Here is a 22954-nt window from a genome sequence, read left to right on the forward strand (position 1 = left end):
ACACACACACACACACACACACACACACACACACACACACACACACACACACACTCACATACATGAAGCATAGAGTACTAAAGTCTTAAGTCTACATGCTTTATTGGATTCAAAGTTTAAACATTATGGCTTCTTCAAGGGAAGAGGACACACACACACACACACACACACACACACACACACACACACACACACACACACACACACACACACACACACACACACACACACACTCACATACATGAAGCATAGAGTACTAAAGTCTTAAGTCTACATGCTTTATTGGATTCAAAGTTTAAACATTATGGCTTCTTCAAGGGAAGAGGACACACACACACACACACACACACACACACACACACACACACACACACACACACACACACACACACACACACACACACACACACACACACACACACACACACACACACACACACACACACACACACACATGTGCCTTGGACCTAAATAACAATACGTGTTTCCTCTGTACGATTTCCTTGAATAACTTTCCCCCTGAATTCTCTTATTATACTTTGCATTGGAGATTTAGCTTTTGACAAATGAACAAAACCCTGTCTCTTTCATTCTTGGATTTGCATGTGACAATGTCTAATGTCAATTCCACTATAAGCTACTATTAGAAACATCTCCCAGGAAATATGTGCTTGAAATAAAAATGCATCTTTAAAAGTGCTACAAATACTATGCCAAGTAAATAATTAAATAATAAAACAAATGATAAAAAAAATCCTGTGATATTTCACTCCAGCTTAGTATTTTGTCAATAATTGTTTTGTTTGTTGATGAGTTGTATTCCCCTCTGGCTGTGTTTATCTCAGACAAAGAAGAACAACAGGGCACTTGTATTGATAAAGAATTGGTTGATAAGATATGCAAATACAAATCAATATATTCGATTAGTTTTTTTCCTACATCAGACTGATTAACATCCCACATTGTGTGGGATACATACATTGTATTGTATTGACTCAGAGTTGCTTGCACAGTCTACTCATTTAAAACCCAAATCCCTTTTCTGAAGCAGAAACATTCTCCTCAACTGCATAGGCTACTGGATTTTATTGTTGAAAAAAGGAATTTATTATCCCCATTCAGGCAGAGAAAAGCAATCTCAGTAATTCTAGTCGTTCTTCAGCTGATTATACTAACTGGTCCACACTGCTTAAAAGTCTGGTATGGGTTAGTCAATAATATACCAAACTTTAGCTAATAAACACACCCTTATGTGTGTGGGCTGTGTCATGCTGCATACAAGGAAAGACTGAAATCTTTTCATTAAAGTTTTTCTCAAGTGTTAAGCAGTGGGTCACTTGAAAACATGACTTTTAGTAGAGTCTGTAATGATAGCTAAAGGTTCAATGAACGACTTTAAAAATCAAACTATGTTGATCACAACTTCTAACTTGTAACGGCAGCTGTATTTCCAGCCTAGGCTGAGCAATGCAAGTAGTTGCTTATGAGTTGACATAGCGGTGGGGGTAAACATAATTTACAGTAGCAACGCAAACATCTGTCAGAAAAATGTATATTTGAAGGATTCAAAAGTAGAAACTTTCATTCACACGTGACGTGAACGCAGCATTGCTCCACTCAGCCAGACGTCAAGTCACACAGAGACAGCTGGGAGACACCGGAGGAGAATTCCCGCCTTCAAACTAAAGGTCGTTATTTGTTGGTATTTTACATGGTTAATAGTTTTTTAATACATAGCTTAGTTTTGTAAACGTATAGGGTCAGGGTTAGTTACGTTTGAAGAATTGTTGATAGGCCTAAGTATCGACGACCCTTTGCTTTCTGAACTCAATAGCCTGGTGTTTTTTTTAATGTTTAGGATGCCTTCCCTTCTATGGCTAGGGACAAGAGATGGACATAGGCTACCTTTTATAGATTAAATATGACTCAATCAACATTATACGACCTCAATGTTTCTGTTGACTAATGAATGTTGTGTTGTGAAATTGCAAAATACCAACATATTCCTATTAATTTAACCTTAACTTCAGCAGTCTGATATGATGTTAATTTTCTAAACTTTCTCCTGTATTCTGTCCAAGCCAATGGGAAATATTTAACTAACTAATAGGATATCTGGTCGCCTTGAAAGGCAACACCGGAAACAGAGTTTTTTTTAAACCGTTGTTTGCTTGACAGGCTAGTCCCACCAACCCGCACCGCCACAACAGCTGGGAGAGGATTTCCGACCCGGTCACAGTGAATATGGTGGCAGCTACAGCAGGAGTGGAGATATTACGTTCACCCGGATAAGAAGGAAAAGCTGCCGCGAAACTCCCGCAGTGGGTCTGTTTTTTATTTAGCCCCCAACTCAGCAGAGAGCTATATCAGGGGAAAAGGGAGGCAACCAGCGGCGGACGGAAGGGGACGCACCGCGGCCAGAACGCACAGTGTTGTGTTTGTTATCCAGACCTAAGGAATTGGTTAAGACTAGGATATAGTACTATTTGAGGGAAGTCTTTATTGACAATCCAACCGAGGAGCTATCCAGAGGGTCTCCTTCATTGCTCTGGGAATGTTCTACTCTCTTTGCTCTGGGGGGAAATGCAAGGGGAGGAAATCCAGCCTCAGCTCCAAATAATCAGAGACTCCTAACTGGGTCTCCTCTCCACACGCAGGAAATACGGCCTGGGAAAAAAAAAGTTTGGGAGCTTTTGGAAGCAGAGGGGGCCTACCGCTGACGTTTTGCATGCGTTTTACGACATTGATTTCAAGTAGCCTACTACGTTTTTCTTTAACATTAAGCGCTTCCACAGACTACGTGGATAGGAGCTTTCAAATGTTACACTCCTTCGGTGCGGTTATTGCAAGAGTTTTGATCGTCTCTATTTATAGACCAGCCTGTTCCGACCGAGGCTGTTCCTCATAGCTGTATATTTTGCCAACTGCGCGCAACAAGTTGCAGACACTCCCAGCAGAGGCAAACCTACACTAATTCGGGACAGCGGATGGTATTTTCTGCGCTTCTCTTTTCGGATTACGCGTCTTTGAATAGCGACCCCTGCCCGACCCCCTCTTTGGAAAGCAGAGTGGAATAAACTGTAGGGATCCGGAGAGCTAGTTCAGGAAAGGACGGGGCTGGATCTGTGGGAATAGGCCTGCCTGTCAGGCCTCTTATGATCCGGACTTTGGACTGGACAGGACTCCAAAATAACTCAGTCGGGACTAATTTAATGGGCCCTCTGGAATACATCTGAAAGGAGAATGTCTATGGATAAGGAATGCAAATCCTTAGCACGCTGAGGCATACATGGGGAGGGTTGTGGTGGAAGGTAAAGCCGTCTTAATCACACATCACCCACTTTTTATAATTAACACAATGTTAAATTGCTAACATTTTAAGCTGGCATTATTTTTGTATGTTAAACCTTCACTGCATAACGAGTAGACTACACCACTTTATGTGAAACGATAATAGTCTTTTAGATGAAAACTGATTATTTTCTTTAAAGAATATATGTTTTTTTACAGTTTTGATGCTGTATAGAGAAAACTAATTCCTTCACATTTTATATTTGAACGCTACTGGCTGTTCATAACCCCGCTATTGTTAGGTGCTTTAAGAAGGGAAATAAAGTGTAAATGTGCCATTCGTCACGCATGTTGTGGAGATAAGAGGGACAGTGTAACTTTTGCTGTGCACAGCTGTTGACAGCCTGTATCTGCTCATACAGATCTGGACCTGAGCTCTGTTTCCACGCAGACAACGTTATTTTGGAATGAAGAAACAATCTGGGCATTTCTTCTGACGCTGTCTGACTTTGTAATGTCAGCAGCATCGACACATTACGCACATCCAGAGGAGGTCATTTCCAGTCATGTAACGTCAGGACCAACTTGATGTAGGCATACAAAATCCGTTGCATCACCAACCAGTCCTTTTCGAGAAGGATGTTCAGTTCAGAAGGCAGAAAGAGTGATGACAGTGTTTTTACCGCAGCTGGAGAGAAAGCCGGGCTCAAACCCAGAGCCTCTTTGGAGAAGGATACGTGTAATGTGAGTACTGACGCAAACCCGGGGCTGGATAATGAACTGCTCAAGAAACTGGAACGGCGCGTTTTGTGTGAGTGAGTGTGCAGGCTGCTGTTTGCGTAGCAAAGACGTCTGTGCTGTGATCACCACTGTGATTATTCCACCCAACACCTTTGCTCTCTCCCTCCTGTCTGCCTGTCACTCTCTTCCTCCTCCGTGCCATATGTGCACTCACGCGTCTAATTGCCTGAGGCCCATCATAAGATATTATTAATATTTAAAACATCTCCCGCGCCCATCGTTTCCTCGCCACAGCAGTCAATATGGCCACTCTGCAACATCACCGGCAGCTTCCCAGGCATGGCACGGAAGTGAGCTGCGACTCTAGCGGGGATGGCGCGGTGACCGTGCGGATTTCCAACAGCGCGCCACACGTGCATCAACATGGACCCCTGAAGGCTGCAGGGGGGGGAGGAGCTGGAGGCCATGGGGCTGTGAGTAAAATGAACCCTAACTCCCACAAATACAGTATCTCCTCCAGCTGCAGCTCAGCAGACTCCAGACCAGCTGGGACTTCCACTGCCAGGGAGCAGAGGAAGGCCCCTCCTCTGTTCGAGCGCTCTGCAGCTCAGTGCTGGGACCCCAAATTTGACTCTCCCATCTTGGAAGACGCTTGCCAAGAGAGGTGCTTTCCTCAGACACAGCGGCGCTTTCGTTATGTCCTGTTCTACCTGGCGGTGGCAGCTGTACTCTGGGGGATCTACTTTGGGGTCAATAGTGACCGCTGTCACCCCATGACCTTCCTAGCCCCCACTGCCGCCTTTTTTGTTGTCCTAGTGATCCTCTTTTTGTTCACCCTAACCCAGCCCTACACATGGCTGTACAACCAAACCTCCTTGTTCCTGATCGCAGTCACCTTTGCCATCACCTTAGCTCCACAGGTACAGACCGCCGGCTACACTGCGCTGGATGGGGCTGTCAGGGGGAACTCCTCACATCCCTCACCTGACAGAGCCCTTCCAACAGCTTGCATCTCCCCCGTGGGCACCTTTTCCCTGTGCATGGAGGTTTTGTTGTTGTTATACAGCGTCCTCCATGTGCGTCTGTATGCCTCAGTGATATTGGGGCTCCTGTACTCTATATTATTTGAGGCATTAGAATGGCTGCCATTGCTTCAAAGGAGTTATGACTCTACTGGATGGGGGACAGGGCTAGAGGGGCTAGAGGGTTCAGGTTCGGACACCCTCCGTTGGCTGGGCCCGGCCAAAGCTCTGCTCCACTTGTGTGCCCATGTCATTGGCATCCACCTGTTCATCATGTCGGAGGTGCGTTCCCGCAGCACCTTCCTCAAAGTGGGCCAGGCTATCATGCATGGCAAAGACTTAGAGGTGGAGAAGGCCTTGAAGGAGCGTATGATCCACTCTGTGATGCCGCAGCAGGTTGCAGATGAGTTGATGAAGCAAGGCGATGATGAGGGTGGTGGCGAGAACTCTGGTAAGCGTTATTCCTCGGGTGCCTGCTCCGCTTCAGCCGTCTCAGTGGGTGGTGGAGGAGGCGGTGGAGCTTCACAAGCCCAAAGTGCCACAAGCACAAAGAACTACGCTTACAACAATCACAAACGCAAGAAGACCTCCATCCCCCGGGGACAGATCATCTTCCGGCCGTTCAACATGAAACGCATGGAGCCTGTGAGCATCCTCTTTGCGGACATTGTGGGCTTCACTAGAATGTCCGCCAATAAGTCAGCACCAGCGTTGGTTGGCCTTCTCAACGATCTGTTTGGACGTTTTGACCGGCTCTGTGAGCTCACCTGTTGTGAGAAGATCAGCACACTGGGAGATTGCTATTACTGTGTCGCTGGCTGCCCTGAGCCCCGTCCAGATCATGCCAACTGCTGTGTGGAGATGGGCTTGGGCATGATCCAAGCCATCGAGCAGTTCTGCCAGGAGACATGCGAGACGGTCAACATGCGTGTCGGCGTCCATACTGGCACCGTGCTGTGTGGGATCCTGGGCATGAAGCGCTTCAAGTTTGATGTGTGGTCCAATGATGTCAACCTGGCCAACTTGATGGAGCAGCTGGGCGTGGCGGGCAAGGTCCACCTGTCAGAAGCTACGGTTCGATTCCTGGGTGACCATTACCAGAGGGAGGATGGACGGGTGGCGGAGAGAGCCGGGGAGAGTGTGGTGGAGAAACTGAAGGGTAAGTGGCTGGTCACATCTTACATCTCATGAGTGAAACTGAAAGTCTGTGCACACTAGATGTTAATCATTTAGTTATAGCACTTCAAGGCAGTCACCCAAAGATAACTGGTCTAAAAACAGGTTTGACTGGTTAATGGGTATTAGTTTATACTTTCACGAATTACCTTTTGAAAAGACTCCATTGAGCTTGTGACAAAATGCTTATAACAATAATGATACATTGACTTTATATAGTGATTTCCTAGATACCCTATATGTTACACTAATCTAAAAAGCAAAACACATAATTGTAATCGGAAAAAAGGACAAAACCTGCATTGTCTGAACATGTGGACTTGGTCATCAGGGTTGAGTGGGGTCACTTGTTGCTGAACACACTAACATATGTTATCTGACCAGTTAGTTCTGTTGAAACGGTGTTCCAACAGAAGCAGGAGATCGGGATATAAGATTTAGAGATTAGCGCTCCAGGGAGAGAGACGTGTTTGATGTAGGTAATTAGATATCTTTCATCAGCAGCGGTAAATACCAAACAACAATTGTTTTCAGAAACTCATCTTTGCCGAAGGACATGAATAACCCTCTCTTCACTGACCTTTACTGCCTTCTGTTATCAGTGGTTTGAACCCATTTTGGAGCAGCACTCAAACACAGATTATTTGGGAGCTTTATATTTGACTGACAGACTCCAGTGTCATTGAGATGATATCTTTTTGTATGCCAATGCACTAGATTGAGTTGAAACATTTGCTACCAAAATTGGAAACAACTTGCATAGTAATACTTTTAATGAATACTTTTAAAAAAAACAAAGAAGCCAGGATAAGTATTAAGCATATGCAGCAGGCATTCTCTCACTTCAGGCTGTGATATTTGGTTATTCAAATAAAGTCAAACCAGATAAAGATTGGTACACAGAAAAGGCCTTTTGTTGTTGTTGATGAATTAGAGTTTTCAACCATACACACATCTGTTTAGTCCTGCAGTTCAAATTGTCAACCTCCAGTGGCTGTTTTTCTTCCTAACAATGAGTTTGTGGGAGGCCAGAATGTTTTTGATTTGGAGATTGTGGTTGATAATAGGAGAGCTGACCGACTTAACTGACAGGAGCAGATGTGGTACTGGATTTCAGTGGATTAAACGGGTGTTAATTGTATTGTGGCACCACTTGTACGATGGGAATAGTGGTGCAAGGACACCAGGAAGAGGGTCAACTATACTGAAATAAATGTGACTTTCTCGACATCCGCTGTCTCAATACTTTGTGGATGGCAGCGTAAATGCAGGGGATTCCGTCTAATCTTAGTCTTTCTCAAACAGAGACTGTCTGTGCTGTTGTCAGGCCCTGTGTCACAGTGTATTCACACTTGGCTCTAAATGGTGCCATCACTCTATTTCCAGACTGGCGAACAGTGACAGAGTAGGATACTGACATGCAGCTTTTGTTGAGGGAGTGAAAAGGAGAATGGCATTTTTTCTTCCTGCTGAAACAGAAAGCCACAGTTTCCAAACTCTTAAGAAAACGTTGTCAGAATCACATACTACTGCTTTGTTTAGGAGACAGAGAGACTAGGGAAAGCTGTTGAAGCAAGTTAAGGAGAAATAAAGGACCTGATCAGTTTTTGCCGTGATTGTCGGATTTGTCACACAACTTAAATACATTGAGTTTTTAAAGACGTGTCCATTTGTAAAAAGACAACTATTGAGTAGCTATGTATCACCATGTGTGTTTCTCTTGGCTTTAGTGTCATTTTTCATTCCCTGTAGCATCTTTTCTGGAAAACATATTCATTATAAACGGAATCATTTGTCTTCCCCTCTCGATCTGTAAACTCTTCCGACTTTCTGTCACCTGCTTTCTCCTCTTTCTGTCTCTTTGCCTCCCATGTTCCACATCTCTCCCTGTGCTTTTCCTCATGCCCGTGGTTTCATCACTGCCTCAGTCTCTCACCTGTCACCCAGGCCCGTACATGTGGTCTGTTGTGTAACACTGCTTTATTGCTGTGGGTCTGTCTTCAGTCAAGGCTCTGCTATAGATCCCTCAGCAGGCCGAAGGATTCGCCTCAGATAGCGTGCTCTCAACCATTCTCCAGTCTGTTAGTGCCTCAATACACCATGCTCTCCTTTGAACAACGAGGCAGCCCAAGCTTTATATGGCCCTGAATGCAGTCAGTTTGCATTGCAATGATTCTGTACTTTGTCTTTTCAGAAATGCACTGAACCTAGCTAGTAATGGATGCACACAATCAGGTATCACAGTGCATGACATGGACTACATCATCTGCCAAATACCACACATCTGCTTTACATTTTTCTATTCATTTAATAAAACATGCAGCGATGAGTCACACCTCTGTTCTCAAATGAATTAACCATGCAGGTATGCAGTAGGCATTTTGAATAATGGGCTAATTTAGCAATGATTTTATGCTTTACAGTACTTCAGAAGGATACAACTTTTAGGTTGATTAAAGTGTGCAAATGTCTAAACAGTACACAAAGACAGTGTATAGGTTATACAGTGTGTATCATTTGCACTTACGTAGTGTGAAACTATTTCATTGAATCGAAAGATTACAACAAATGACAGTTGTTGCGTCACTTTGAAACTGTACATGCTTCTCAACAGTTTTTGCCAGTCACTCAGTTTGAACATTCACTCCCGAAACTCCCTTGACCCTCGGCTCCTGTCTCCTCTGTGCTTTCCCACACTGACATTATCTTGCCTTCCAAAAAAAGTCCTTTCTTCTAAGCTAGATCTGACGGAGCCTTGACATCCTGAAGTGCTTTCATCAACTAAATGATTAAATGTAAAATTAATAAATGGGGATTGAAGAGCGTGATCCCGGCGCTGCATGTTCCAATTCTCCCACTCTATATCCTTTTGAGAAGCATTCCAGCACGCACTACAAAACACCAACAAAGTAGCTCTGCTAAACTTTATCTTGTACTTTATTTAAGTACTTTAGCACTTCTGGGCCCACTTCTCTAGAAGTTATTTTTAATTAGTTTTTTGTTAGATGCCCTAGTTAGGTGGTTCAAACCACCTAACCTTTTCTATCAGTAAATACCCCAATCGTGAATGTCTGAAGCTTTTACATTTCTTTAAAAAAGGCAGTTGCAATCAAAAAAACTACTAAACGTCATCAAGCTACTAGCTGTGGTGACATGCGACCATGATGTAGTTTATCTATAACGTTATTTGAGCTATTTGCTTCTGCCGATTGCATTTACACGTCACCTATTATAAAAGTCATATTTGGAGATTATCCTGCTGAACAAAAAACAAAACCACAGATCTTATTTTCAACATTATTCCAAATGTCCAGGCACATCTTGTGACGCTAACTTCCGTGTCGTCCCACAACATACGTCAACCCCGCACCACTCTATTCTTCCATTGCAGTGTGTTGCAGTAGGAAGTCCATTCCTTCCGGCTGGTTAGTCTGTGCTAAATCAAACATGTCGCCTAAACATGCAGCAGCAAATGGCAGACCCTTAACTAGAACCAGCCCCAGTGGTTCAAGCTTATGTACTTTAAAAGCTTAACTGTCACCAACCCCCCCTACAACATAATTGTCTCAGAACTTTAGATCCTCACCTACCGATGATAACCACAGCACTGCCAGTCAAACAAAAGCGTGTGAGTGTGTGCGCATGTTATATGATAACAACCAAGTCATAAAACTAAATGACTGATTAGAGTCTTTGTCCCTTGGATACACAAACAGACATGTATACACACAGAGATCACCAACATGTTCCGCTGTCCTCCACACACACCACTTTCAGTATGTCCCCTGCTTCTTTGTATTGTCCTGCTGATTGTCTCTCATTTGACTCTTTGATATAAAGTATGTGCATTTGAGTAAAGTCGGGAGGAGATGGTTGCCCTGCGGCCTCAGTGACCCAACATGGTGTTGTTTCACCACTACAGGGTTCAGAGGTCGACTGTAATCACTTGACTAGGTGGTCTAGCTAGCATGTGTGTGTATCTTTGGCTGTCGTTGTGCTTGATTACAGAATCAAAAGAAAAATGCCGTCCAGTACAAGGCGAGCCGAACATATCAAAGCAAAGATGGAGAACAGAATGGAATTTACTGGTGAAAGAGAGAGGGGGAGGAAAATAAAAAAGGGACTTTTAAAGTGGGATCATGATCGTTGGAGCGCGGTTGCTTTTGTTTTAGGAACAGTTGTGAATTTACCCTTGATGAGTCAGTTCCTGTGAAAGGCAATTCAAAAATAACAGAGTTCATGTTTTATCATTTACTAATCCAGTGTGCAAACTGGACTTTGTGTGACTTGATCAGAATAATAAACTGGTAAAAAGTAGTTTTGCAATTTGTTGTTATCTTTAATAATATCCATGCCAGCAGCAGTGTTTTGCTACTTGCACTTGTGTGTCAGTTGTGGTAAAGCGATATGACTAATTTAAATGTAATTCCTCAATATTTGTTTTACATTCTTGGATTCTGTGATACTTGTTGCACACAAATTAAAGGGGCCCTATTGTGCTAATTTGTTTGTGCCTCTACTATGAAAGCTCTCCATGCTTTAATGTTCAAAAAGCTCTTAATTTGTCTCCTACTGCCTGTGCTGCAGCACCTCTTTTCACCCTCTGTCTGAAACCAGAGCCCAGTCTGCTGTGATTGGTTAGTTGGCCGGCTGTGTTGTGATTGGTCAACCGCTTAGAGATGTCCCGTACATTAGCCTATAACACACAATGTGTTGAAGTGCTAGCCAATAGAAGCTTGAGTGTTACATAGTGATGTCATTTTGATACTAAGGTAAACAAAGGAGTCCAATGGAGGCGTTTTAGGCAGGGGGGGAGTGTGTGGGAGAGAAGACATTTTGGATTTTAGCTGTTTGTTATGCAGAAAAAGCTAAGGGAAACCCCCAAAAGCATAATAGTGCCCATTTAAGTTCAAGGTAGGGTATTTCATGTTCAAAATTGACTTCCTTTTAAATTTGATATTACAATTTGACACAGACAAATGTATAAGTCATAACATACAATTTGTTTGGATTAAATAATATAATTTAGCTGAAAATAAATGGTTTAACAAAGTGTAAAGACGCTCAAAGATGAAGAAACATGTCAGTGCTTTGAGTCTGACCTTTCAGCACTGCACACACACAGACTGCCCTGAAGCCGACCTACAATTGCTTACGTAATGTTGTTCTGCAATATTATATTAGGTACATACTAATTCCATTATCATTAATTCTATTTGTGTGTGTTCCAGAGAGATACACTAAATCATAATTGAACAGCCAGTAGCCAGGGAACCAGCACAGTATATACAGCACAGTGAGAGGAGACCAGAGGTTCTTACTCCTCTCTCTCTCCTCTTCCTCTCTCCTATAACAGTCCTGCTATAACACTTTGTCTCACCCTCTGCACCTCTCTCTCATAGAGGATCTGTCAAATACTAAGTCCTGTAAGTCCTACGCCTCTGCTAATCAGCTTTCTTTTATTCATTCAGCCCACATATTTCACAAGAAGTTTGTCATTCCTATTCCTCAAGAATGTGCTGAGTCAAATGTGTGTGTGTGTGTGTGTGTGTGTGTGTGTGTGTGTGTGTGTGTGTGTGTGTGTGTGTGTGTGTGTGTGTGTGTGTGTGTGTGTGTGTGTGTGTGTGTGTGTGTGTGTGTGTGTGTGTGTGTGTGTGTGTGTGTGTGTGTGTGTGTGTGTGTGTGTGTGTGTGTGTGTGTGTGTGTGTGTGTGTGTGTGTGTGTGTGTGTGTGTGTTCAGTGTTGATAAGCATACCCAACCCTGTCCTAGCCTGATTGCATGTGAAGACTAGCTTAACCAATAACGTACACACACACACACGCACGCACGCGCGCGCGCACACACACACACACACACACACACACACACACACACACACACACACACACACACACACACACACACACACACACACACACACACACACACACACACACACACACACACACTTAATCCGTAACTAGTCTTTCCAGGTAGTTTGCTCTCCATGTGATATATATTCTAGTTTTAGAAGTGTTCATTGTATGTAATTAAGTAATCCCCAATAGAAGACTCACCTGCTTGAAATGTCTTTAATCTTTTTGACAGGTCTGTCCAGTTTCAGCATAGTGTGTGTATGTTTCTGTTTAAAAGAGACTGAGGGTAGCACATGCTTATGTTTGTGAGTCACTCAATGAAGAATTACATAACCATGTTGTGTATTTGCTTTAAGTTATATGACAACTATAAAGTCAATTATTGGATTATGACTTGTTACAGGAGGATGAATTTGCTAACCTGTATCATTTGATGTTTTATTACACACGAGGTGGCATTTTCTTCACATTTCTTTCTTCTTAATTTTCTTTGCATAAACACGTTCTATGAAAACAATGCTCCAATGTAATATTGGCTTTTATTGAACCTTAAAGGGGACCTATCATGCAAAATGCACTTTTGTACGTCTTTTTTACATGAATATGTGTCCCCGGTGTGTCAGGGAACTCACCAAGTGTCAGAAAACACAACCCTCTCTCTTTTCCTCCATACCCAAATCTCTAAAAACGGGGCTACAACGGAGCTGATTATTATTTGAATTTCTCTGACGTCAGAAAAGGGGTGCTCTGCCTATATGGGCAACTCTCCACCTATCAGGGGAATGAGAGACCGCTCGAAAGGACTGGAGACGCTGTAGTACATATGCCAGGCCTGTAAGTGGCGCTGTAGTCTGCCACAAAAGCAGAATCAGCCCATGCAAAAACAGGGCTGGAAAAGAGCAAATAGAGCGAAATGAGGCGTGGCTAAAATGCAGGATCTGTTTGGTATTTTGAAAAAAAAACTTCACAGACATGTTTTATATAGGTATGGCCCTACAATATATGTTTCAAATATAGCATGATAGGTCCACTTTAACTTTAATTCATTGTGTGCACAGAGTAGGTAAAGATGATATGCATTTTTTTCAGTCGGTATTACTTCTCATGATTAACACTTATCATTTTTTCATTTACATGATTCTCATCACCTGTAGTTTATGCACACCTGAGGAAGAAATAAGTAGGAAAAAGATTGATGATTTATTGCTTCTCAGTTCTTCCCTGACCGCATTTAAGTGACATCATTTTTGTTAGAACAATAAAAACCAGTTCTGACTTTCTCAAATGTTCATTAATCTTTCCAGCAAAGTACATGACTCTTATATTGCAAATGTATTGCTAAACTTTTCGACAGAAGCAAAGGCATGTTTTGCTCTCACCGGGCAGAACACTTTTTTTCTTCTCTGTGTTTATTAGTAGAGTGTTTTTTTATAATTGTATTCTGCCTTATCAGGCACATTGCTTGTCACATAACAATGGTTAGTCCTGACTCCTGACAATTCACTTCCTGGGAAGTTCTGACACGCCTGTCATACCCTTACTAATTGACCAGCTCATACAGAATGCATGAGTGTCAGATTAGCAGGGGTCAATAATCAAATTGGCTCGTTTGTATATAGTTCAGGGCTGGGTCATGGCTTTCTGTAAACTTCATTTGCACATTATTATCTGCCCTTCACCTGCTAGTTATTCTGTATTTTGTGTGCAAGTGTGTAATATGACAACTGCTTAAAATTCCACTTCTGCGACAGCTGTATGGAGCAGTGTGGCAACAGCAGCTGTGTGTGTGTGTGTGTGTGTGTGTGTGTGTGTGTGTGTGTGTGTGTGTGTGTGTGTGTGTGTGTGTGTGTGTGTGTGTGTGTGTGTGTGTGTGTGTGTGTGTGTGTGTGTGTGTGTGTGTGTGTGTGTGTGTGTGTGTGTGTGTGTGTGTGTGTGTGTGTGTGTGTGTGTGTGTGTGTGTGTGTGTGTGTGTGTGTGTGTGTGTGTGTGTGTGTGCGTGTGTGCGCACCAACTCAAGTATGCTGGAGTGCTGCTGTGCTAAACGGCTGTTCTGAATAATAGATAGAGAGTGCGGCCTCCAGCCTGTTAAAATATCCATGAGCTTCCTTTGAGCTGGTTATACTGTATAGCTAAAAGGCTAATAAGGGAGAGATAGAGTTAATAGCCAATGAGGAGGAGAGTGGTCTGCTAGGCAAGGTGCACTACACAAAGGTGTGCCCTCTTTCCCTTTACCTGCCTACTTCAGTCAATCATTTCCCAGCATGCCCTTTGGTCTCAAAGAAGCAACATGATTTTTTTCTTTCAGAAAAGAGTGGTGCAGAATTGAGTCCTAAACAATTTTAGCACGTCCAGGTTCCCTTGTATTGAAGTTAATGTTTTTTTAAATGCCTGAAATGAGGTCTAGTGTATGAGTTTTGTTCTAAGAAGAAAATACTGAAATGAATACCCCTTTTATATCTGACTCTTTTACGTGTTTTTAAAAAAGGCAGTTGCTAACAAGTGGCTAAATAAGACTTCTAAATACCATCATGCCGAACATGAGACCAGCTTTAGCTTAGCGACTACTTATCGAAAAAGTTATGAAACCATTATGTAGTTTGTTTAAAGCGTTATGTTAGCTTTTTACTTCTGTGGGACTACAAAAGTATGTCATCACTTCACTGTACGCACAACTTACACAACAGCAATATGTTTGTGATTTGATTGCTGGTCATTTGAGGCTGTATGGATTTCTTGTGTTGGAATTTGAAGCAGAGAAGTTAAAAAAAGCATGGAGCTTCTCTTTAATGTGTTGTATATAAATGTAGCAATTGGCACAACACATCTGAGCTGTCTGTCTAGATATCTAAGTACCGGTCTTCCAAGACCTGCATCAGTCGAGCCCTACTGTAAACAGCATGTAAAGCGCTGTTCCCTGGTGGTCTGTGGATAGAGAGACTTGTGTGACATTAGCGGGAAGAACATAAGAGAGAGGGAGAGAAGAAGGAGCATGTTTTCTGGTCATGACCCTTTCCCAAGGATTTCCCACAGTCTAGCTGAGGGCAGCGGGAGGGGGGGGTGTGTGTGTGTGTGTGTGTGTGTGTGTGTGTGTGTGTGTGTGTGTGTGTGTGGACAAACCCATGGGGTACAGCAGAATGAATCACGCCATGCAACAACTGTAGGACTCTTATGAGGCCATACATTTAAATATGACCCCTTCAGATATATATTACATGAAAAGAAGACTGTGATTAGTATAATAAACCTGCACTGTTAATGTACCAGCGTGCTTAGAGTTAATATGTTGGTGTGTGCATTAAACAAATTGACGTGTCAGTCGCCATCGGCATACCCTATGCAGAGGCACCATGGCTGGCTGTTTCTTGCTCAAGGACCGTCCTCTGCCACTGAGCAACAGCCGAGAGAAAACTCAGAGGCTCCGTGAAGTCAGACTCTGAAATGCCAAACAGCTGTGTGTGTGTGTGTGTGTTTCTCAGAGTGACGCAGTGACAGTCGGAGTGCATCACTGTTCCTGTCAACCACACACACACACACACACACACACACACACACACACACACACACACACACACACACGGTTATAACGTTATGAGATACTAATGGAATGATAACTGTCTTAGAACATTTCCGAGTATTCACTTTCGTCATTATTATCATCGGGCTACTATAACCCTTAAATAAACGAGTATATAGTTATTTAAAAAAACAGGTACAAAAGCATGTCTGTAAAACTTTGTATATAACTAAAGCATGTTAGTTTACATGTTAACTCCTAAAGGTAAAATAACATCAGCTGAGAGCTCACTACCTTTAACTAACATACATACACTCACTTCTCAAATCTCAGTGTATTGACACAGCGAATAAGAAAATTAAGACATATGATAATCGTCAAATTGATTACAGCTGTATACAAGAATATTGGTGTAGTGCGATAACATTATACTATTGTTAGGGGCGTCGCTATGGTTTTCGTATCATTCAGATTTTGTCGATTTTTCAATTGTGCTTGTCATGTTGTCTTGGTTTTTATTACAACACGACAAGAATTGATGTTCCATTACATAACTGTGTAAGCGATATTGTTCCTCTTTGCATTTCAGATTTTCCTTTAAAACTGATTCCAGTAGGGCAAGTTCCAGAGAGCTCACTCTACCCAAGGGATGATGTGACAAAGGTCTTGTCTTATACCAACACCCAGGAAGTGTTATTCTCATTTTATGTATCCAGTGTTATTAAATCCCTTGAGTATACATTTTACAGAAAGATAGGGAGGGATTACGCAAGAAACTCCCTAGACTTAAATGATGGCACAGAAGAGGCAAGGGAGGAGGGACGGATGGATGGGAGCATTTTTTAAGGAGGATCGTGTGAGAGCCTCATCGTTCGCCTCCATCAGCTTGTCCAAATATGGAGGCATCTGCTATTGCACGAGGCCTGTTCTCAAGACCCGCCACTGACCAGGGAGAAAACTGGAGGGTAGAGGGGGGGGGAGGCAGTGGGAGTAGGTTAACGTAAGAGGAAGATGGCTGACTGAATGAGAGCACATGACAGCAGAGACAAGTCAGAGTGGCTCGATATAAAGACGCAAGATGTAAGATTTGGCAAGACAAAAGAGAAAGAGTTGAAGGCAAAGGTTGAGAGACAGTTTGAGTAGGAGTTGGAAAGTTGAGAGGCCAAGTTTGTGAAAAGAGAAAACAAGTTGAAGTCTATTTAAAGGGACAGAGTTGTTTATTTTCTGACTGTTCCAAGAAGCAAGATGAAAGTGAAGAACGAAAGAAAAAGCTCAGAGAGGAGGGGACGTTGAGCCACTGTCTGCTCCTATTATGGCTTTCCTGCTTCAGTTTTGACTTAAGTTGCCTTGGTGCTTCATATTTTGAGAAAATGTTCACATTGTGTGGGACCAGAGGGGAGCTGGCGACCTTTGTGTCACTAGGGAGGGATTTGATCATGGGCTTGGAAGCCGCCATAAGGTCAAAGGTCATTTCTCAGGAAGTACAGAGAGTCGGAAACTGGGACGGCCTGGTGGGGATTCTCTGAAATGTCAGCTTTAGTCTAACTGTGTGTTTTATTTATTTATTTGATCGTTTATTTGGCAGGGACAATGCACAGTAATGAACACTTAAAACATTCAAATGTGTCAAGCAGTGCCAGATTTAGCTTTTGAGCTCATTTCCATCCGTCCCTCACATAAAACATTTATGAAAATTACATTTTACAAACAAAAAAGCAAAAACAAAATACATGATATGCAAAAAGTGCAAAAGAGCAAGAGCAGCATACACAAGTATTTACCACATGGCAGCAGGGATGTGCACAGGTACGGGCTAATGTTGCCCGGGCAACGGCCCGTTTTCCCTTTTTGGCTGACCTGCCCCTCTGGAGAGAGCGAGAGTTTTCTTCTTCTTCTTCTTCTTCTTCTTCTTCTTCTTCTTCTTCTTCTTCTTCTTCTTCTTCTTCTTCTTCTTCTTCTTCTTCTTCTTCTTCTTCTCCTTCTCCTTCTCCTTCTCCTTCTTCTTCTTCTTCTTCTTCTTCTTCTTCTTCTTCTTCTTCTTCTTCTCCTTCTCCTTCTCCTTCTCCTTCTCCGTAATTGCCCGCGAAATGTTGAATGAAGAACTCGTTTCAGGGTGAACCATAGACTATAGGCCTATATAAAGGGTGTGAACTCATTCCACAGTATATATGACCACAAGTGTTTTAAACCAGGTAGGCCTACGTTTTTAATAAGTTATGTTCTATATCGCTAAGTGTGTGATTACACATGTTACGTATTATATATATAATATTTATTATAGGCTACTGTATTGCGTTACACCTGTAGTGTCGGATTTTGGAAAATGGATTTTGAGTTTTCTCATCGCAGGGACTTTACTTCCTCTTGACACCATCGGTTATTTACAAAAAAACACCTACATATACTTGTTATTGTGCTTCTGTCTTTCTGTGTCTTTTCATCTGCTCCGTAAACTCCTATTAAACATGGTAAACTCCCTCAACGCGCTGCTCGCTCTCTTCTCTTGATCGCCCTCTCACAGGAGAACACTTCAATGCCCCGCTTCATTGTAGGATTTCTGCCATGTCTCTACTTTAATTTGAGCATCTCTGTTATTAAGTTATGGAATACTAAATAAATAAGTAATTAGATACCTTACCGTTACTGCGCTCATAAAGAATGAGAAGAATAAGAATAATGCGTATTGAACTGGTTTCATTAATAATTATAGAAGCCCTATTTGATCAGTATGTCTGCACAGCAGTTACAATGGTCAAACTACAGTGAATTGTCCCCATTTTTTCTCTTTAATAGTTACTAACATTAGATATTTTAATGAGATATGGACCGCAAAACAAAAAATTGCACTGGTTTTCATTTAAAAAATGAAGTAACTGAATACAAGTAGTTGCCTTATCTTATTTTGTTATGAGATGATGATGTGAATTACTGTTCAAATTAGTTAATGTAATAATCGTTTTGGTCTTATATATTTTTTCGGGGGGAGGCCCTTTTTCCAGTTTAGAGCAACAGCCCCTCCAAATGTCTGTGCACGTCCCTGCATGGCAGTACAATATAGCAGCTACTACATATAAAGTGCAAAATGTACATTTTGCACTTTACACATGTTTGTTGTGTGTGTGTGTTATTTCATGTTTTAGTTTGCACACAAGCCTTTTAGAGCACTTGGAGTGTGTGTGTGTGTGTGTGTGTGTGTGTGTGTGTGTGTGTGTGTGTGTGTGTGTGTGTGTGTGTGTGTGTGTGTGTGTGTGTGTGTGTGTGTGTGTGTGGTGTGTGTGTGTGTGTGTGTGTGTGTGTGTGTGTGTGTGTGTGTGTGTGTGTGTGTGTGTGTGTGTGTGTGTGTGTGTGTGTGTGTGTGTGTGTGTGTGTGTGTGTGTGTGTGTGTGTGTGTGTGTGTGTATATTAGAACATAGCATGGTTAGTAAAGTTAACTGCAATGTTGGTAACAGCAGTTGTGCATTGTAGGCCTATAACTGATGATCATTTTCAGATCAAATACAAATATTTCTTTCCACAATGTTTCTTTGTTAAATCAACTATTTTCTATGCTGTCAGCAAAATAGCTGAAGAAGCCCAAACACAATCCCCAGGAGTGCTTTATATTTATTAATTTTCTGGAAAATCGTCCAAAACCATATGCTTTTCACATTAATTTGATATAGAGAAAAGTACCACATTTTTGCCAAAAAATATTTACATGTCTGGAGTATTTAATTATCAAAATTTGCAAGCATCATTTCCTGTCAATCCTTGAAATTCCCTGATCTTTTAGCATTAGCGCAAAGTGTTTGAATCAGGTCGGTGTAAGTGACTTTGGGAGTGTGTAAGAGTCATTTTTGGATGTGTCTGTGTGTTTGTGTGTGTCTATGGTGTGTACGGTGTACGGTCTTCGGGTGTACATGTGGAATGTGACAACTCAGCTACGCTTCCTCTCCATTGATCCTTCTGTTCATTCATTCACTCTTTATATTTGGTCTCATGGAAGTGACTGTGCAGATGGTGTGTGTGTGTGTGTGTGTGTGTGTGTGTGTGTGTGTGTGTGTGTGTGTGTGTGTTTGTGTGTGTGTTAGCACGTTATTGGTTATTTTTAATTAAAAAAATGGGGCGCAGGAGATCACACTGCATTGCACTACCGAGTATGAGTCATACTCACAGGAAAGGTGGTGTGTGTGTGTGTGTGTGTGTGTGTGTGTGTGTGTGTGTGTGTGTGTGTGTGTGTGTGTGTGTGTGTGTGTGTGTGTGTGTGTGTGTGTGTGTGTGTGTGTGTGTGTGTGTGTGTGTGTGTGTGTGTGTGTGTGTGTGTGTGTGTGTGTGTGTGTGTGTGTGTGTGTGTGTGTGTGTGTGTGTGTGTGTGTGTGTGTGTTTTCATATGGAAATACCACTATCCAATATGTCTCACACCGGCGGATGCTGCATATTTCCTGAAAAGGGTGTCTTGTGCATAAAGGGACACTTTCACTTGGTTGGTGTCTTTGCATACCTATTTGAACAATCTTGGAACATGTTTATTGTGTTTATTGTATTTTGTTACTCTGGCACAACAATTTCCTTCGGAATAAATAAAGTCTTATCTTATCTTAAATTATCTTATCAGTCAAAACAGAAATGTACATTTACTAACACATCAGGTTGTGTGTATTGCAGACTTTAGACAGTACAGTAGATGGTGAATGTTTATGGGATTGCAGATGCTTTTAAACTAGCTTATGTTTTCCAGTCACTCAACAGTGGAACGTTATGTGGCAACAATGCACTTTTAAGAATAATGGAATAATGGCTGCACAATTAATTAATTAATTAATTAATTCTTATAATCTAAATGGTAATGTCTCGATTTGTTTAAAACGCATTAATTATATAAAATGCCCCTATTAGCTTTTGGTTGGGCTGCTCAATTAATCTTAATTAATTTGATCTAAATCTCAATATGGACTAGTGCAATATTGAAATTATGAAAAATAATCATAAAATGTGTTTTACTTAAGCACCTGCACTTACAATGATATTTCTTGTTTGAAGTCAGCACTATTCTTGATGTCCTTAATTTGAATCTTTATGTTTTTTTTCACATATTTTAAATCGCTTCTACAGAATTAATAAAAATATATTTAGTTTTTTACAGATCCTCAAAGTACACCCTGTAGCGAGTACAACTCTAACACAGAAAATACCTGTCTATGCTGCCCCAGAACGCCTCGTTGGAGATTTCTCTTTTTCTTCCTGGGTACAGTGACGTGCCCATACCCAAATGGAGCCATTGGTCCAAATGGACCAATCCGTGAAGCCGTTACGTTTCGTCCGTGGAGCCGTTAGGTTAAGTCCGTGGATTGGTCCAAATGGACCAATCCGCGGACTTCCTCACACACATACACTCAATCTTTTCTCAGCTGCAGCTCCGCCAATTTCTCCTCCCTAAGACGGTGGGACGCGGCGAGGCCGTGAGTCGGAGTGTGAGCACACACACAAACTCCCAGCCAGGCTGCGGGTGTGTGTGTGTTTTCGGGCTGGTTTCGGGCTGGGTTTCGCTGTGTCTCACTGTCTCGCAGACGGCCACTGGACTCATAGGGAGGGAGGGGGGGCAGGAACTCCAATAAGCCGTTTAGGACATCGTGAATACACACACTATACAGAGATGCTGTATGAGAAACCAATGTGATTTTGGAAAATTGCACAATATAAATCTATTCTAGTAGACCTCAACAATGGAATTATGATCAATAGAAATGGCCATGACATGGGACCTTTAATATATTTTTCATAATAATGAGGACAGTTTTTAAATACCCATCATCCCCTCTAACATGGCTAATCATATCACAATTGCAATCAGTCAACACTACCCTAATCATGCAGCCCTAATGAAAATCACTGGAGATGGCTCACTTTAGAAAATGTTGAGGAAAGCGTGATTGCAGGTCACCCTTGAAAAAGAGATCTTTTGATCTCAAGGGGCTTTCACCTGGTTAAATAAAGGCTACAAACCATTAACGCGTTAAGATGATGACGCCTCACTATGTTTATTTTCCATGTTTTGCTCATGTTGCCACACTTAGTTAAAGCTGTGTCGATTCATCAGGTCTGCCAGTGTGTTCATGACTAGATGTACATGCATACTGTATGGGTCTCTTTGTCTGTGTGTGTGTGTTTGTATGTGTGTGTTTATTGTAGTTGTTGTAGTAGTAAACCGTCCTCAGCTGAACTCTCTGTGCTCAAGCTGGTCTAAATAAATCAATAAAAACATTGCACTGCATTGAGACTGAGATTTGGCTGCACACACTCAGTAATAAAGGATTAGCGTTGTTACTGTAAGCTGTAGAGCTTTGATGACACACAGAAGATAGTAATTTTTCTTTGTCTCTTATGTCAAGCCTTTAATTGCCCTTACAATTCAAGGCCCTGTTTTAGTGTTCAGAGCAAGCTGTTGATAAAGTTAGAAAGCTGAAATGGAAGAAGACAAGGAATGTGGGTTATGCGAGGCATGCTAAACTCAGTGACCTTCAAAGTACTCTTGGTCTCTTCCTCCCCCTCAACATCTCTTCGCCGTTTGCTGATCTGCTTTCGCTATCTGCTGTTTCCTGAAAAATATCTTAATTGAAGACCAAACAGTAAATCATTGGAGTTTTTAATCAATTTTCTTACGGGGTACACAGCTCTTGCTTTCGAGCTACTAGACGGTAAGGGCCAGCAGTGAACCTTTGCGTGACAGTGTGTGTATGTGTGCGCGCATGTGTGTGAGTGGGTCGAGATCTCCAAAATGGTCTTTGTCGCCCGCTTGGCAGAGTTGGGGCTGTTGTTGGCCTACAGGCTGGGAGCATCTGCCAAGTGGACAGTCCCAGGGCACGGAACAAGAGACGCTGTGCTTCAGACTCCAAGATAGGTTCCTTGTTAGTGACGCATTCATAACTAATTCTATTAATGCGGACAGGGAAGCAGAGCGCAAAGCTGCTGAAACTCAGCCATGCCCGTTGGTTTTCACAGAGGCAAACTTAACCTCTGTATCTTTTTATATTTGCACGTCACAGCAGATTAACTTGCATACATGAAACAGTGATTCAATAAATCATAGGACCGCAACTGTCGTTTTTTTTACAACCTTCATTTGATCCTTTATTCTATAAAAAATAAGAAAATAGTGAAGAATATATTTTTTTAAGTCAATATCTTTTACTGCTTGTTTTGTCAATCCAAAACCATACTATATATCAAGTTTAATATGATAAATAGAACAGAAAAGCAGTAATTCTCCATATTTGAGAGGCTAAAGACTATTACAAATGACTTTAACCATTAACTTTTTGTTGATGATAACGATTCATTTGAATTCCTAAGGGGGAAGTTCTTATTCTTGTTCCAC

At 42.0% G+C, this 22954-nt stretch overlaps 1 protein-coding gene across 2 annotated transcripts in view; it reads left to right on the forward strand.

The window, feature by feature from the left end:
• The first annotated feature begins 2197 nt into the window (after positions 1 to 2197).
• adcy9 (adenylate cyclase 9) overlaps positions 2198 to 22954 on the forward strand; it is a 35937-nt gene continuing 15180 nt past the window's right edge. The window contains exons 1-2 of one of the 2 annotated variants that reach the window (XM_034109384.2): positions 2198 to 3311; positions 3714 to 6213. In XM_034109384.2, coding sequence (XP_033965275.1) covers positions 4335 to 6213 — 1879 coding nt within the window. In that variant the 5' untranslated portion in view covers positions 2198 to 3311; positions 3714 to 4334. Of the gene's footprint in view, positions 6214 to 22954 lie in introns of both variants that reach the window. The other variant, XM_034109310.2, reaches the window with a different exon arrangement.

The sequence above is a fragment of the Pseudochaenichthys georgianus genome, chromosome 1 (genome assembly GCF_902827115.2).
Source record: "Pseudochaenichthys georgianus chromosome 1, fPseGeo1.2, whole genome shotgun sequence".
Classification (NCBI taxonomy): domain Eukaryota; kingdom Metazoa; phylum Chordata; class Actinopteri; order Perciformes; family Channichthyidae; genus Pseudochaenichthys; species Pseudochaenichthys georgianus.